This window comes from Vombatus ursinus, unplaced genomic scaffold (genome assembly GCF_900497805.2).
Source record: "Vombatus ursinus unplaced genomic scaffold, bare-nosed wombat genome assembly UNPS02009770.1, whole genome shotgun sequence".
NCBI lineage: Eukaryota > Metazoa > Chordata > Mammalia > Diprotodontia > Vombatidae > Vombatus > Vombatus ursinus.
This window is the reverse complement of record NW_020949548.1, coordinates 18,659,448-18,674,513: the sequence shown is the minus strand read 5'-3', so window position 1 is coordinate 18,674,513 and position 15,066 is coordinate 18,659,448. Positions and strand designations below refer to the sequence as shown.

The window sequence follows — 15,066 nt, the reverse complement described above, 5'->3', positions numbered from 1 at the left end:
AAGGTTTCCCACCAGGCCCCCAAAGTCATAATGTATGTGGAGTCTTACCTCCTCACACTGTACATCACACAGGACAGATGTAGTGTTGATCTGGTAGAAGCTGGTAAGGGGGTCAAGCACATCAGTACAATGGGAGGTTCTGCAGACACCATCAGCTGAGAGTTCTACCACCTTCTGGCCAGGCTGCAAGACTCCACGTTCCCGGCTTAAGCAGACTGGGGCCTTCACTGGTCATAGAGGGGCACACACTGATCACAGCCATGATCCAGGGGAAGGAGGATAGGCCCTCCACACTGACTTCCAACCCAACCACCCCATCCCTGGTGGTCACAGGTTTGTCACTTCAAAGGGAGACTTCCTTCCCTCACCATGGATGGAGACTGGCGGAGCCATTGGACCTGAATAGGCCTTGCCAACACCCTGTTGTTTCCCATGTTCACTCACCACAATTGTACTTGACACAATCGCAAACATTCTCAGCACTCTGCGTAAACTCTGTATCAAGCTGCTGTAGCTCCCACTGTATGCACACAGAGGTCAGTATCAATCTCCTACGGCTACCCAGTCTTTCTGCCTGGCGTAGCAGTAGGAGAGTATCTGGGCATCCCTGCCTTAGCTGCTGTTCCTTCTCTACCAGACACTGGGAGGTGGCCTGGCAGTCCTAGGGAAACTGTGTTTCTTCCTAACCTCTTAGCCTAGCCAATCAGTGAAAAAGGGACAGATTCATCCAAAGCACACCTGGGAATCCATCCCTGAGAGGGTCGCAGGTCAAAGTTCATCATTCCCATTTTAAAGATGTAGAAACAGAAGCCCAGAGAGACAAAGATGCGCAGTTTGGGGGAGAGGGGAAAGGGCATTGTCATAGGAGTCACAGGGCCTAGTTCTCATCTTGACCCTGCCACTAACTTGCTGCGTGACCTTAGAAAAGCCTTTCCCTTCTTTGGAACTCAGTTTCCACATTTGGAAAAACAGATAGGCATCTTTAGTTTTAATATTCTGTATTGTTTTGTGTTTTTTTAACTTGTTCAAGAAAACAGAGTAAGTTAATGGCAAAGCCTGACTCCTAACTCCTGAAAGAGCCTCTTCCCACCATTTCTTTACTTTCAATTAAAGGAAAGAGTCAACAGGAAATAATTGAGGGGAAAAGACAGAGGAGAACCCAAGATATGGAGCAAAGGAAAGAGAGGCACAGGGTACTTACCAGGTGGCACTTAGGTACAGGGATTGTGTCACAGTCACATTCTGAAAGATAGAAAGGGCCAGAACCAGGTTTAGCTTGGGACAGCCAAGCCAAGTTGCTACCCATTGGTACCAAGGCCACAATCCCAGAGCCTTGACTCCTACATCCAGGTCATCAGATATGTACACAGCCCTCCAGAAAAGGCCTCAGGCTCTCACTCCATTTCCCCATTGAGTTGTAGCCCAGAGTAGGGAAATAGAGAGTGTTCTGGAACCCAGGAAAATGAACACCGAAGCTTTTTCAACCAGAGGGAAAGGACAGAGGGCAGGGACGATGCAATGAGATAGATGTTTCAATATGCAGCCACACTCTCTACCTCTGGAGATTAGTCTTCAAAGATAAGTGGCATAAAAACTTCTTCCTGTCTTTCTCTCTGTTTAAAATCTTTTTTTCCAGGTTATATATAACTATAATGATCAAGCTTGGTCCCAGAGGAGAAATGAGGAAATGTACTGCTCTCCTTTCATTCGAAAGGTGGAGGACAGTACAGTTCAGTGGAATGTGCGCTGCCTATGGAATCAGACGACCTGAGTTCACATCTTGACTCTGTAGTATATTACCTGTGTGACCTAGAGCAACCTCTCTGGGCCTCACCCTCCTTATCTATAAAACAAGGATTTAGACTATATGACTACTAAGGTCCCTCCCAGATATTATGTCCAATCCAATGACCATGGGCATAGAACATTACCTACACTGGTGAGTGAGATTCCTGGTGCAGTCATTTGGTTTTGGTTTCGGTTTTTTGTGCTGTTAAGGGAAGGTTCTCTCAAAGTAGAAATGATGATAATGTAATAATAGAAGCCATTAATAAAACATTTTTTAAAGAAAAGAAACACAAAATGTGTTTAAAAAACTATATACTAATAAGTTTGTATTTTTTGTGGCTCCAAGCTCTTTAACAAAAAAGGATTTTGCATCTAATCCTCCTTTTTTTTAAGGTGGCCCATTAAGTAAGAGACTGTGTTCTGATTGGAAAAAAATCACAGGTTTTAATACTAGAAAATGTCCAGGTGCATTGTGGAGTGTTTCCTACTCTCTTCTGTTCAGGTAGAGAAGAGAACAAAGGAATCAGCACTGAGAGTGATGGGAATGTAAGGGGTTTACCATGCTCCTTTGTGAGAAACCCTTTAGAAGTAGTCAGATTTCAGTAACTACCACCATGGCATCACCCAAGTTCAGAACCTCCTTGAGACTGGGAGCACCCAGAAAGAGAAGAGTTCAGGTGCCAGCCAATGCCTCCAGCCTAGGCATCGTTGCTCAGGGGTTCACTTACCACATGACTTATATGGGCAACATCTGTCAGGGCTCCACACCTCCACCAGGGATGTGCCCAAGCCACATTGCAGTTGGGGGCAGCGAAAACTCTGGCATTCTGGCAGGGAAAGAGAATAGGTTGGACCAGGGACACTGAAGTAATTACCCAGTGTCTGACCATGGGGATGTCCTGACACAGGACTAGGTATCTAAACAGAATTTCATATCAGATACTCCTAAAACTTCTCAAGTGAGCTCATCTCTCCAGCCTGCCTCTAAGGATCTTTGGGTGGCCTAGGCTTTGCTCTTGTGCTGTGTTTATATTAATAATGTAAGACTTTCCAATAAAAAGCTCCTTAAATTTAATTTCCAGGATTTGGACTTTGTGATAATCTCAGCAGGGATGATTGATCGACATGAATGTAATGCGTAAAGGAGGGCATCAGGGACGGAAACATTGACTTTCCTGATGAACAAACTTGCTTTAAAATCAATTGGAAAGACCTAGAAGAAATGACAAGAGGGAGAGAAGGAAAAAGGGAAAGAGCACAAGAGGCAGATGAGAGGGCAGGGATGGGCTAGCCTTGGCTGTGCCCAATTCTATGTAGTGTTGACTATGCCTGCCTTCTGGGTAACTGGATTTGCTGGCTCAACCAATAGATGAGTGCAGCTAGACCTCTGGGGACCAGATCCTTGTTCAAAAGTTATCCTAAGGGTGGCCTGGCTAGGGTCCCTCACTATAGTGACAGTTCAGTTTCCTGGGGTCTTAGAGCTAGAAACCCAAACATTTGTTTATGTTACAAGAGAGGAAAAAAAAGATGAGAGAAGTGGCTTTAATGGCTACCCTCCCAAAATCAAATTTCTGTAAATCAAATCAGTCCCTGATAATAGCTCATATTATTATAGGACTTCAAAGTTTATAAGACATTCTCCTACCACCAGCCCTGTGAGGTGAATAGTACAAAAATTATCATTCCCACTTCATAGATGAAGAAACTGAGGCTCTCAGACATGCCTAATAAGTGGAAGCTGGGGCAAAAACCAGGGCTTCTTAACCCTGAGCTCTGTTCTTTTTTCCATTATGCCCCTGATTTATCTATTTTGTAACTGAAATTATTTGCATACTAGTGCTGATTTTATTAAGCTTAAGTTACCCTTCCCCAACTCATTTCCCACCTTTCTACCCCACTCCCCAGCCAAAACAGTCCGGTGATGTAAGGCTAAATTCTGGGCCCCCATATTCCTAAGAAAAACACCCCAGATCTTTCTTCATTTTTAAAATAAAAATTTGTAAGAACAATGATCAATATAATTATTATCCATGATTTCAGGGTACCGATGATGACCCCTGCTATCTCAGGGTGCAGAATGAAAACAGAGATTTTTGTATGCACCAAATAAGGGGATTTGTTTTGCTTAACTCCGCATATTTGTTATGAGGAATTTGCTTTTTATCCTTTTTTTCAATGGAGTAGGAGGAGAAGAAGAGAGAATTGGTTTCTGTGAATTTTTAAAAAGGCAATTTTTTAAAAGTAGAGAGGGGTGGCTATAGATGTGGCAGGTTGCACGTACATGCAGATGAGATCACTCTATTACTAGTTTTGCTTAAATGTCATAATTTGTTACAAGAGACTTCTCAAGCAGTAGAGGTAATCTAAAAATGTTTATAATATAAAAACAAAACAGATCAGTAAAACTTTTTTAAGGGTAACCCTGTTGCAAGAATAAACAAAATACAATATTTCCAACTACCCTAAAATGATACGCAAGCTAGCATGAAGCACAACTGGAACCTGAATCCAAGTCTCAAGCATTCAGGCAATCAGACAATAAACATTTATTAAGTGTCTACTATGTGCCAGGCACTGTACTAAGCATTGGAGGTCTGCTATTTGCTTTAGGTGCTTAATGGGGTGTCCTTAAGAGGAAGGCACTCTCTCCATTGGTCCCAAGTCAGGGCTTTTTAGCAGGGACCTAGGGCACAGGCAGCAGAGAGCGTCAATGGAAGGTCCCATGCCTCATACCTGTGGACAGCTCCCTCCAAGACAGACTCACCGCAGCTATAGACGGGGCAACACAGCTCTGCGGTGTCGCTGTCCACTGTGAACACCTCCCCTTCCCGACATGTGGGTATTGGGTCTGGACAAGTGTCACAGGCTGTATAGGCAGGAAGAGAGGAGAAAAGACCACATCAATTGGAACAGGGAGGCTCTGGAAGCCAGTGTGGCTAACCATAGAGCCCAAGAGTCCTGGAGCAGAGTAGAAACAGAGTAGGGAGGTCTGCACCCAAAACAGGGAGGGTGTTTTCAAGGCCCTATGGTGGTCCTGTCCTAGGGAGGGCTTAATCAGAAAGTACTCCTGTGTGACCTTGCCTAAGCTCACATAATGAACAGATGGCAGAACCAAGACTAAGAATAAGAATAATTATTATTATTGCTAACATTTACATAGCACTTACTACGTGCCAGGCACTGTGCTAAGCCTAAGTTCTTTATAAATATGATCTCATTTGATCCTCACAACAATTTTGGGGGGTAGGTACTATTTTTATCCCCCATTTTATAGATGGAAAAACTGAAGCAAATGGAGGTTTGTTTATTTTTTTTTTAATTTTTTTTAATTTAAATTTTTAGGCAATTGGGGTTAAGTGACTTGCCCAGGGTCACACAGCCAGTAAGTATCAAATGTTTGGTCTGAGGCTGGATTTGAACTCAGGTCCTCCTGACTTCAGGGCCGGTGCTGTATCCACTGCGCCATCTAGCTGCCCTGGTTTGTTTATTTTTTAAGTGACTTGCCCGGGGTCACACAGCCCATAAGTATCTGGGGCTGGATTTGATCTCAGGTCTCAGAATTAGAACCTGGGTCTCCTGTTTCCCAGGCTCTGTATACCACTGTCTTTTATCTATGCTATCATCTTCAGCCTCTTCCAATTCTTCCCCAGTGACAGGGACTGAGACCAGTCTGTGATGTTGGGCAGATGGCCAGGCCCTCTGCCCCCTACTACCAGTCCCTACATCTGGAGAAAATCCTTTCTTGCTACTTCTCTTAACAGGACAGCATCGGCCCAGGTAGGGAGGAAAAGACCTGCAGATGTGTAATGTGGGCATCACAGATACTGGAGATACTGAGATAAGCCGTTGCCTCCTTCTGCTTTGGTCAAGGAGTCATTGATCTTGAAGCACAATGATGCAGAGAGAAGGGGTTTGATTTTCTCTAGGGGTAGAGAGTAGGAAGAGGAAACCCTGCCTCATTAATAGAGATGCCACAGCCACTGTACCACAGAAGTAGGAGATGCAGCAAGTGTCCCCGAGCCGGCCAGCAATCACCACCTGGTCCTGGCGACACTGAGGATCGGGCTGGGCCTCACACTGCTCCGGGTCACATTCTGGTGAAAAGTCAAGCAGCCCTGAGCCCCATCCCTGGGATATCTGGCCAAGCCCAGATCCAGATCCAGGGAAAACAATATTAAATGTGGCCCTCGTAGGTCTCCTTTCCCCACCTGTGCCCACCATGAGATCTCCATCCTCTATCCTTGAGGGACACCTAACTCAGTAGGGCCAGGGTCCTGGGGAGCCCCTTTTCCCAGAGGGAAGAAGGCATCTCCAAGTGGCCCATCTCACAGTTTGTATGCTCACTTACCACAGGTGTAGCTGGGACAGCAGGATTCCTCCTGGTAGTGCATGAGGAGCCTATCCCCAGGGGGGCAGGTGGGGGTCAGCCCCTCACACAGTGTCTGGTTACACACTAACCATGCAAGAAAACAGAACACAGTCACCAAGGGGGCCTGAGGACTTCCCAGCCCTCTTCAGTCATAGCGAAGGACTTCAGAGAGCCAACCAGCCCTTTCCGGCTTAATGTTCAGGGAAGGCTCCTGATCTCTGCCCTTACCCATTTCTTGGCCCACCTCCACTGGCCTCCATATGCTAGGCTCCACATTGTGCCCTCAACCAGTAGGACATCCTCTGAGCCCCAAGCCCCATGGGAGTCCCAGAGGAACCAAGGGCCCCACTGCTTCCCTGAACCCAGACTTCTTTACCAGCCTCCCCATCTCCAGGCATAACCATGCCATCATTTACGCTCCTTCTGTGAACAAGCCGCTGTTCTGGGCACTGGGCATGCAATGATGCAGCTATTTATAAAGAATGACAATCTGTGCCCTCAAGGATCTTATAGTCTAATACATAGGTTCCCAAAGTGGGCAATATCACCCCCTGGGGGCACTAGAATGATGGGGAGGTGGTAGTAGCCTCAGGTGCAATTGGGGGGGCATTGAATAAAAATAAGGGGGAGGTGGAAGCATAGAAAGAAGAGAAGAAAATTTCATCTGTTGGGTAACAGAGCTAAAGTCATAGTGATTACATTATTTTCCAAATAAACACACAAAATGCAAGCTATAACCAATTAATGGTCAAGTCTGCCAACAGATTTTTTTTTAATTTTTTTTTTTTAGGCAATTGGGGTTAAGTGACTTGCCCAGGGTCACACAGCTAGTAAGTGTCAAGGGTTTGGTCTGAGGCCAAATTTGAACTCAGGTCCTCCCAACTCCAAGGCCAGTGCTCTATCCACTGCACCACCTAGCTGCCCTACCACCAAAAGATCTTAACAAGCAAGTGTTGGCAGGTGAGCATGTGACACATTGTGGGGAAGTCCAGCATGCACAGGCAGGAATATGAGCATGTAATGAATTGTTTACAATACAATATTATACAGTTACATGACACAATATTGCATCATCAAAATTTCATGCAGGAAAAACCCCACAAATTTATGATAAATTATTAAATTTAAGATAAATTATTAAATTTAAGATATCATTTTTTAAAAAATTCATATATTTTTTGAAATGATGCAAATTTCAAAAAAAAAAAGTTAAAGGGTTAAAGAAAGAAGATTTCCAGTGGGGGTGGGGTGTGCTGAGTAATTTTTTTTGAAAAGGGGGTGGTAGCCAAATAAGTTTGGGAACCTCTGGTCTAATAGATTTGAGGGACATGGGTCCTCTACTTCGAATTATACTCTCTACCATCTTCTCTCTCTATATATAAAATTGTTAGATATCTATTAGATAACAGAATAGTCATAAACTAATAATTAGAATCAAGATCTTTTTTTAAGAGCTGGAAGGATCCATAGAGATGATCTAACCCAACACCTTCATTTTTAGAGCTTTATCAATGTATTTCACATCACAATCATTTCTTAATATACATCCCAACCCCTGTTTGAACCTTCCCAACTACCAAAGTCAAATGGCCAAGCAGGACACGACAGAAGTGACATCATGTACAACCTCTCCCGCTGTCATCTTCAGTGTCTTCCAATTCTTCCCCAGAGAAGGGAAGTGTCTAAACCCTTTATTTTACACGTTGCCCAAAGTCATATAGAAAGCTAAAGAGTGAAGCCAGTTCTTGACTTAGATTAACAGAATCCCAGAATTTTCAGGCACCATCTGGGCATTTCAGAATCCATCAAGTCCTACCCAGTCTTGACCAAGAATCCCCTCTACGTCACACCCAATGAGGGGTCGTCCAGCGTGGGCTTGAATGGAAGCCTGTGAACCCCTGAAGCAGCCCATGGACAGTTCTGATTGCTGGAAAATCTTTTCCCACATCTAGCCCAAATATGCCTCTTGGCAACTCCTAGTCATCAATCCCAGCTCTATGCTTGGGGGACAAGCAGAAAAAAGCGAATACTTCCTCAATGGTCTAGACTTTAAGACACTCAAAGCTGAGGATAAATCCTTGTCTTCTGGCTCAATCCAGTATTCTTTCCATTGTCTTACACTATGTCATTGGGATGCTTCAGAAGAAAATTAGATAACACTAACGCAGCAGAGAGAAAACTAATTTGTACCAAGAGACTTGGATTTTTATCCCAGGTCCTCGGCTAACAAACTGAGATTTGGGGCAAGTCTATAAAATTAGTGGATTGAACTACATAACATGTTAATATTAATCGTGACAGCAGTATTGTTGAATACGTTAATGATTAATATAAATATTATGAATGATTATATTGATAGTAATGAATTAATAACTACAAGATAATCTTTCAATTTCCTTCCAGCCTTGAAATACTGGTGATTCACCAGTCTGAGAGATGTCAGGGCAAGGATTATTTTTCTCCATTATGCACAAGGGGAGACCCAGAAGCAGTGAGCACATGACCTCACTTAGACATACCACAGACTGTGCTCAGGCAGCAGGGGTCTTCTGTGGGGAGCTGCAGGGCCACTTCACCGAAGCGTTGGCACCCACCAGGCTGGGTTTCAGGGCAGCCGAGATCCACAGGGATGATAGTGTTGGGGGCCACACACTGGTCCTGGCAGCAGCCGCTGAGTGAGCTGTTCCAGATTTCACCCACGGCTCGGGGCACACCCAAGCTGTCTGTGCATGCTGTGAGGGCAGGGAAGTGAGGGAGGCTGGGAGAACTCTGACCTAGCCTCACTGGGATCTCTCTGGGACACCCATTCTCCCACCTCCACTCAGCATGAGAAGGGCATAGTCTACACTCACAAGGGCCATATAGTGCATAAATCTAGAAATGAAAAGAATCTCAACGAGCAATCTAGGCCAGCCCACTGAGATCCAAGGCGATAAAGAAATGACTTGTCCAAGGCCACACATGTAGTAAGCATCACCCAAATCCTCTGACTCCAGAGTCAGGATAGTCTGTTTAGGGAGAATGGTCCCCAAGGACACTGGAACAACTATGTGGTCTAGAGAAGAGGAGCCTTCTTCTGAGATGAGATGCACCCCTTCTCCCCCCACATCCCTGTGCTAATCCAAAGATGAAACCTCACAGGGTATCCTCCGCAGTCCCTCCTATATCTGCCTCCTTCCCCTGCTCCCCCTTACCAAAGCCCCCCTCCCTGACTTTGAGTTCGGAACCAACCATTTAATGAACAAGCATGTATTGACTACCATGTTTCAGGCACATTGTGTTAGGTGTTGGAGATACAAAGTTGAAAATCAAACAGTCCCTGCCCTCAGGGAGCTTCCATTCTGCTGGTCAGAGCCTACAGATTGGCACAGGACAACTGGGTTGGGGCTCTAGACATTCCTTTTCCAGCATCAGAGAGTCAGGGAATATGTCTGTGGGCCCCTCCACTTCAATGGCCTCTGATCCCCAACTCCCCCAAACTTGCATGCTGGACTGTGGAACCCCATAATTGGCAGTTACCGCATTTCTCCTCAGGGATGCAGAGTGCAGAATGGAGCCTGTGCAAGACAGTGCCCTCAGGGCACACACAGCCTTCTCCAAGCACTGAACAGAGCTCTGGGTCAGGGGGTTCCCGCCCTCCATCCTGGCACGTCCTGGGACTGTCACAGACTGCCACACAGGCCTGATAGGTGGAGTCCCCAGGACACAAAAAGGCTGGAGGGAAGTCAGGCAGTCAGTCAAAGCATTTTTTAAGTACTTACTATGTACTAGACACTGTGCTAAGTGCTAGGGGTGCAAAGAAAGGTAAAACATTTTTCCTGCCCTCAGAGATCTTACATTCTAACGGGAGTGACATTCAAAAACTATACATACAAGATATATACAGGAAGTGTTGGCTCAGGGTAAATTTTGGTTGATGAGAGTAGATCCCACTAGAGAAGGGTGGGTGAGGGGAAAGAGGGAGGAGACAGAGAAGAAGGCAGGATTGGTGGATGGGGGGTAACAAAGCAGCTTCTCCTTTCCTCCCACCCCCAACTCACGGCAGTAGTCAGAGCGCCGCCACTCAATGCACACGTTGAATTTGTGACACATAGCCACATACACAGTTAATGCCACGCAGGGCTGCTGCACATATTTGATGTCTCTGATCCACAGCTCACAGAACGACTCTGGGGTTACCTGGAACAGACCCACCAGTTAATGCCCTCTGCCCACTCCATCAAAGGCATCACTGCCCATCCCTACTGGGGCCACCTTATGTTGAAAGCTCTCATCATTTTCTGTGCCTTGTTCCCTAGGTCTTTAGGAGGGCAGACCCCATGTCAAGTGCCAGAGCTTTGTCTCCCCTCCACCCCTCACCTCTTCCAAACACAACACACTCACCTCTTTTGGGAAGCCCTCCCTGACTTATCCTTCCCTGTCAGGGATACTCCTCTAAGCTGCAGCTAGGTCTTGGATGTCAGAGCTCACATTCCTACTCAAGTTGTAAGGCCTGGACCTTGGGCAGGCACAGTGTCCCATGCTGATCTCCATACTCTGCCCCTAAATCTGCTGAGGATTATTGTCTCGGTCACACTGGTCTCCTTCCTGGACAAATCCGTTTCAATACAAGACTTTACTAAGCACGTACTGTATATTGACATGTAAAAGTCACTGTGTGAAAATTAAAAGCAGCCCCTGGTCTGAAAGAGTTTCTGTTCCATTGTATTGACCAGCTCCTAAGCCCTGAACCTGGGTCTGGGTAACATTGTAAGGTGACGTTTTCCTTATTGTTGGTGGAAATCACCCATTTAACAACACAACCACAAAATTCTCAATTCCAGCCTAGAGAGAGGAAAACTCAAGTTCAGAGCTGGCCTCAGATGGCCAAGTCTCTTAACTTCTGTTTGCCTCAGTTTCCTCAACTGCAAAATGGGGATAATAACAATGCCTACCTCTCAGCGTTGTTGTAAGGATGAAACAAGATATCTGTAAAAAGCACTTAGCATAGTGCCAGACACATAGTAGGTGTTTGATAAATTTTTCTTCTCTTCTCCTTCCCATCCCCCTTCCCCTCCTTCCTCTACATATATCCGCCAAACCATCATAGGCAAAATTCCCAGAGTATGCTGTCCGTATCTATAGTGTGGCATGGTCATGACCCTGGTGAATGGATAGAGCCCCAACTTCTCTCCTGATCTCCAGTCTTACACCTCCTACTGTCTCTTAGATATCTAAAACTGGATGTCCCATAGACATCAACATGTACAGAACTGAACTTATCTTGCCCCTCCAATTCCCACTCCAAACTTCTATTATTCTCAGTGGTATGACCATTCTCCTAGTCACCCAGGCTCACAACTTGGTGTCATCTTCATTTCCTTACTCTCTCAACTCCTAGATCCAATCTGTTGCCAAATCCCACCAATTCTACCTTTTTAGCATCTCTCCCCTGACCCTGCCACCATCTTGATGCAGATCCTCATCACTTCATGCCTGGACTGCGATAGCTTGCTAGTTGGTCTTGCCTCAAATTTCTCCCCACTCCAGTCCAACCTTCACTCAACTATCAAAGTGACCTTCCTAAATCGAAGCTCTGACCATGTCAATCCCTCCTCCATAGCCCCATCCCCACCCCCATTCAATAAACTCTAGTAACTCCCTGTTTCCTCCATCATCAAATATAAAATCCTCTGTTTTGCTTTTAGAGACTTTCATAACCTGTCCCCTTCCTACATTTCCAGCCATCTTATACTTTACTTCCCTCCACATACTCTATGATCAGTGACATTGTTCTCTTTGATGTTTCTTACACACAACACTCCATCTCTTGATTTTATGCATTTTCACTGACTGTCTCCCATTCACCAAATTCTCCCCCTTCTTGTCTCTACTATCCAGTTTTTCTGGTTTCCTTCAGATACCAGCTAAAGTCCCACCTTCTGCAACAAGCCTTTCCTAGTCCCCCAAAATGCTCATGCCGTCCTTTTGAGATGCTCTCCAATTTATTTTGCATATATATGTTTGTGTGTGTGCATGTGTGTATGTATATATGTGTGTATGTGTGCTTCTGTGCATGCATACATATATATGTATACACAAATATATGTATATATTTATTTATAATCTTGTTTGCTCATAATTGTTTGCATATTGTCTTCCCCATTAGACTGTAAGCTCCTTGAAAGCAGGCACTGTTTTTGCCTTTCTTTGTGTCCCCAATGCTTAGCACAGTGCCTGGCATGGAATAGGTGCTTAATAAATGCTTGTTGACCTGACTGATGTTACCCACAGTAATCATGTGTTAAGTGTTCCCATGGGCAAAGATGCACAAGCTGGGCAAGCAACTCTTTAAGATTTTAAGTTGCAGAGAAGGTGCCAACTTGTATTATTACAGGCTATTTTCTCACCATGCAGTTTCCTATACCAGTGAAAATCACAGGTGCAGTCCGAATCCCTAAAATCTTTTTTTTTAATTCAATCTTTTGACTGATGAGCTAAGGGGGAAAAGGAATTTTGTCCAACTGAGGACAAGGGATTGGGAACTGGCAGCACCCTAGAGGTCAGACTAGGACAGGTGACAATAATAGATAGATTAGGGTCACCACTTCCATAAACACTGTGGTAAAGAGTATTTAGAGCAGGGTTTATTAATTTTTAATGCATAAAATAAAATACATAAGATTATAAAGGAAACTAATTATATTGAAATATTTGTCAATTTTTTTTAAAACAAGGTCGCAGACTTTATGTTAAGACTTTTTGATCTAGAAAGTAAGAGAAGCACCATGGAGGCTCGTTTGCACATTTCTCTACAATCCCCACCCCCCACCTCTTTACCAGGATTACTCTCAATGGAATTTTACAGGGAGCCAGAGAGACCATTAACTATTAGTCTATCTTGCTCCTGCCTGAGGCCCATCCCAATTCCTGAATCTGGCCTTGGAACTCTGCTATAGAGAGCTATACTACTTTTAATACATGCCCCCAGCTTGGTTGGATTGTCCCTGCTCTGTCCTGTGATATCTCCCAATGGGAACCCTATAGGCTGCCAAAAAAGGAATCCAGAGGCCATAATGGCAGATAGGTTACCCGGGTATAGAGCTGAGGTTGGGTGATGGATTAAGGGAGGAGGCTCAAACTCTCTTACACCTACTGATCATCTCCTGTCCCATCCCATTCTGATGGGCCCTTCCCTCCTGACCCTTCCATTCTTATCCTTCCAGGTAGGAAGAAACATACAAAATCATGGCAGCTACTGAAGGTGTGGTTGGAGACCATGCGGATGCAAGGCGAGCAGTCTGCGGCGGCACAGCTGTCCTCCCGGTAGCGGAACTGACCCACTGATGTCAGGGTGCTGGGCAACTGCCAGCTGTCCAGAAAGGGGGTAGGGTCTTCAGTTTCTTCCACCACAGTGCCATCAGGCAGGGTGAGGTCATTGGCCACATCACCATCACAGATACCTACAGGCAGAGTGGAATGATGTGACAAGTACCACCTTGAAGAGCCTGGATCAGCCAAGGTAGGGGTGGTGAGCATCACAGCAGAGAACACGAATGTCCCAACTCTAAATTTCAATTTCCTGTGACTGTCCCTGTTCTACGCCCAAGACTCTGGTTTTCTACACCCACTGGTCACCTCTGGAAAGATCAACCTCAGCTCTGAAGCTGAGGGTGACGGTGAACTGGCTAAAATACAGGCCTCCCTGGCTAGGCAGTCTCCACACTCCCAACCCAGGCCCCTGGAGTGTCAGGAGCCCACGTTCCAATGTCTAGGGTCAGGGCAAAGGGCAGTTGGTTCTGCTGCAGGTTGAGACTGTCCCACTCACAAACCTGGTAAGGTCCACTAACAGGCACACCTACTGACTCAACTCCAGCTGTGATTTAAGAAGTCTCCCCATCTGGGAAAGGATTGGAGAAGATGGCTTCTATTGCCCTGGCTTTTATCCTCTATGTCATGTGTAGCCATTTCTAAACTTTCTTAAGAGTAGCCTCGCTCCTTGGAGCACCCTTTTCCTGATTAAAGGGATTGGTGGTGACTTTGACTTTTTGTGACTGAAAGAAATGGAAATGAAGGGAGCGTCTATTCACTGGGGCCTGGCTAAACAAATGAGTGTGTGAGGACAACAGAATCTTAATTCGGCATGAGAAACAAGGCACAGAGATGATTCAGAGAAAGGTGGAAGATTTGTACCAACTGATACAAAAACAAAGAGAACAGAACCAAAAGAACTATATATCTATATCTATGCACATAAATGTATATATACACATGTGCATGTGTGTATATATACATGCATATATATATACACATGCATATAGACAAACATAGATACACATATGTGTATGTGTGTGGCTATAACATGTATATGTATAATACATGTTTATACATGTGTATGTGTGTGTGTGTGTATGTTATAGCTACATATACTTTCTCTCCATACACACACATGCTAGTATGTGGCTGAATTTATGGCTGAAATATATATGTGTTTATAAATATATATATATATGTATTAACTGGCTAAAAAGAACATTAAAAGGCAGCTGAACTCTGATTAAAGGCAATTATCATGATTAGTTCCAGAAAATAAATGATGAAACACACCTTCCTCTTCTTGGTAGGAGGAGGGTTTACAGTTGCTAATATTATGATGTCACATCCACAAGCATGCATTAAGGGCCTTCTTGTGGCCCGCACTAGGCTGTGTTGGGAATACAAAGAAAGGGGGAAGGAGAAGCCATTCCCTCCCTGAAAGAACTCCCAGTTTAATGGCGGGAACAACAAGCATACAGCTATGGGTAAGACAGAGATAGGGTAACATGGAGAGCGTCTCCAAGGGAAGGCACTAGCATTAGGGGGATCCGAAGAGGCTTCTTGCAGATGGTGAGGTTTTAGGTAGGACCTGAAGACAGCCAGAGGAGTCAGAA

At 45.0% G+C, this 15,066-nt stretch overlaps 1 protein-coding gene across 1 annotated transcript in view; it reads right to left on the bottom strand.

Moving 5' to 3' along the window:
* The window catches only part of OTOG (otogelin), a 132,509-nt gene that overhangs the window by 36,049 nt on the left and 81,394 nt on the right, over window positions 1–15,066 (bottom strand). Inside the window, exons 42-52 of the mRNA XM_027852660.1 lie at window positions 13,379–13,599; window positions 10,198–10,336; window positions 9,677–9,871; window positions 8,677–8,889; window positions 6,137–6,241; window positions 5,775–5,882; window positions 4,553–4,654; window positions 2,517–2,615; window positions 1,202–1,242; window positions 445–520; window positions 49–227 (exon numbers count right to left, since the gene is read on the bottom strand). Coding sequence (XP_027708461.1) covers window positions 49–227; window positions 445–520; window positions 1,202–1,242; window positions 2,517–2,615; window positions 4,553–4,654; window positions 5,775–5,882; window positions 6,137–6,241; window positions 8,677–8,889; window positions 9,677–9,871; window positions 10,198–10,336; window positions 13,379–13,599 — 1,478 coding nt within the window. The remainder of the gene's footprint in view (window positions 1–48; window positions 228–444; window positions 521–1,201; window positions 1,243–2,516; window positions 2,616–4,552; window positions 4,655–5,774; window positions 5,883–6,136; window positions 6,242–8,676; window positions 8,890–9,676; window positions 9,872–10,197; window positions 10,337–13,378; window positions 13,600–15,066) is intronic.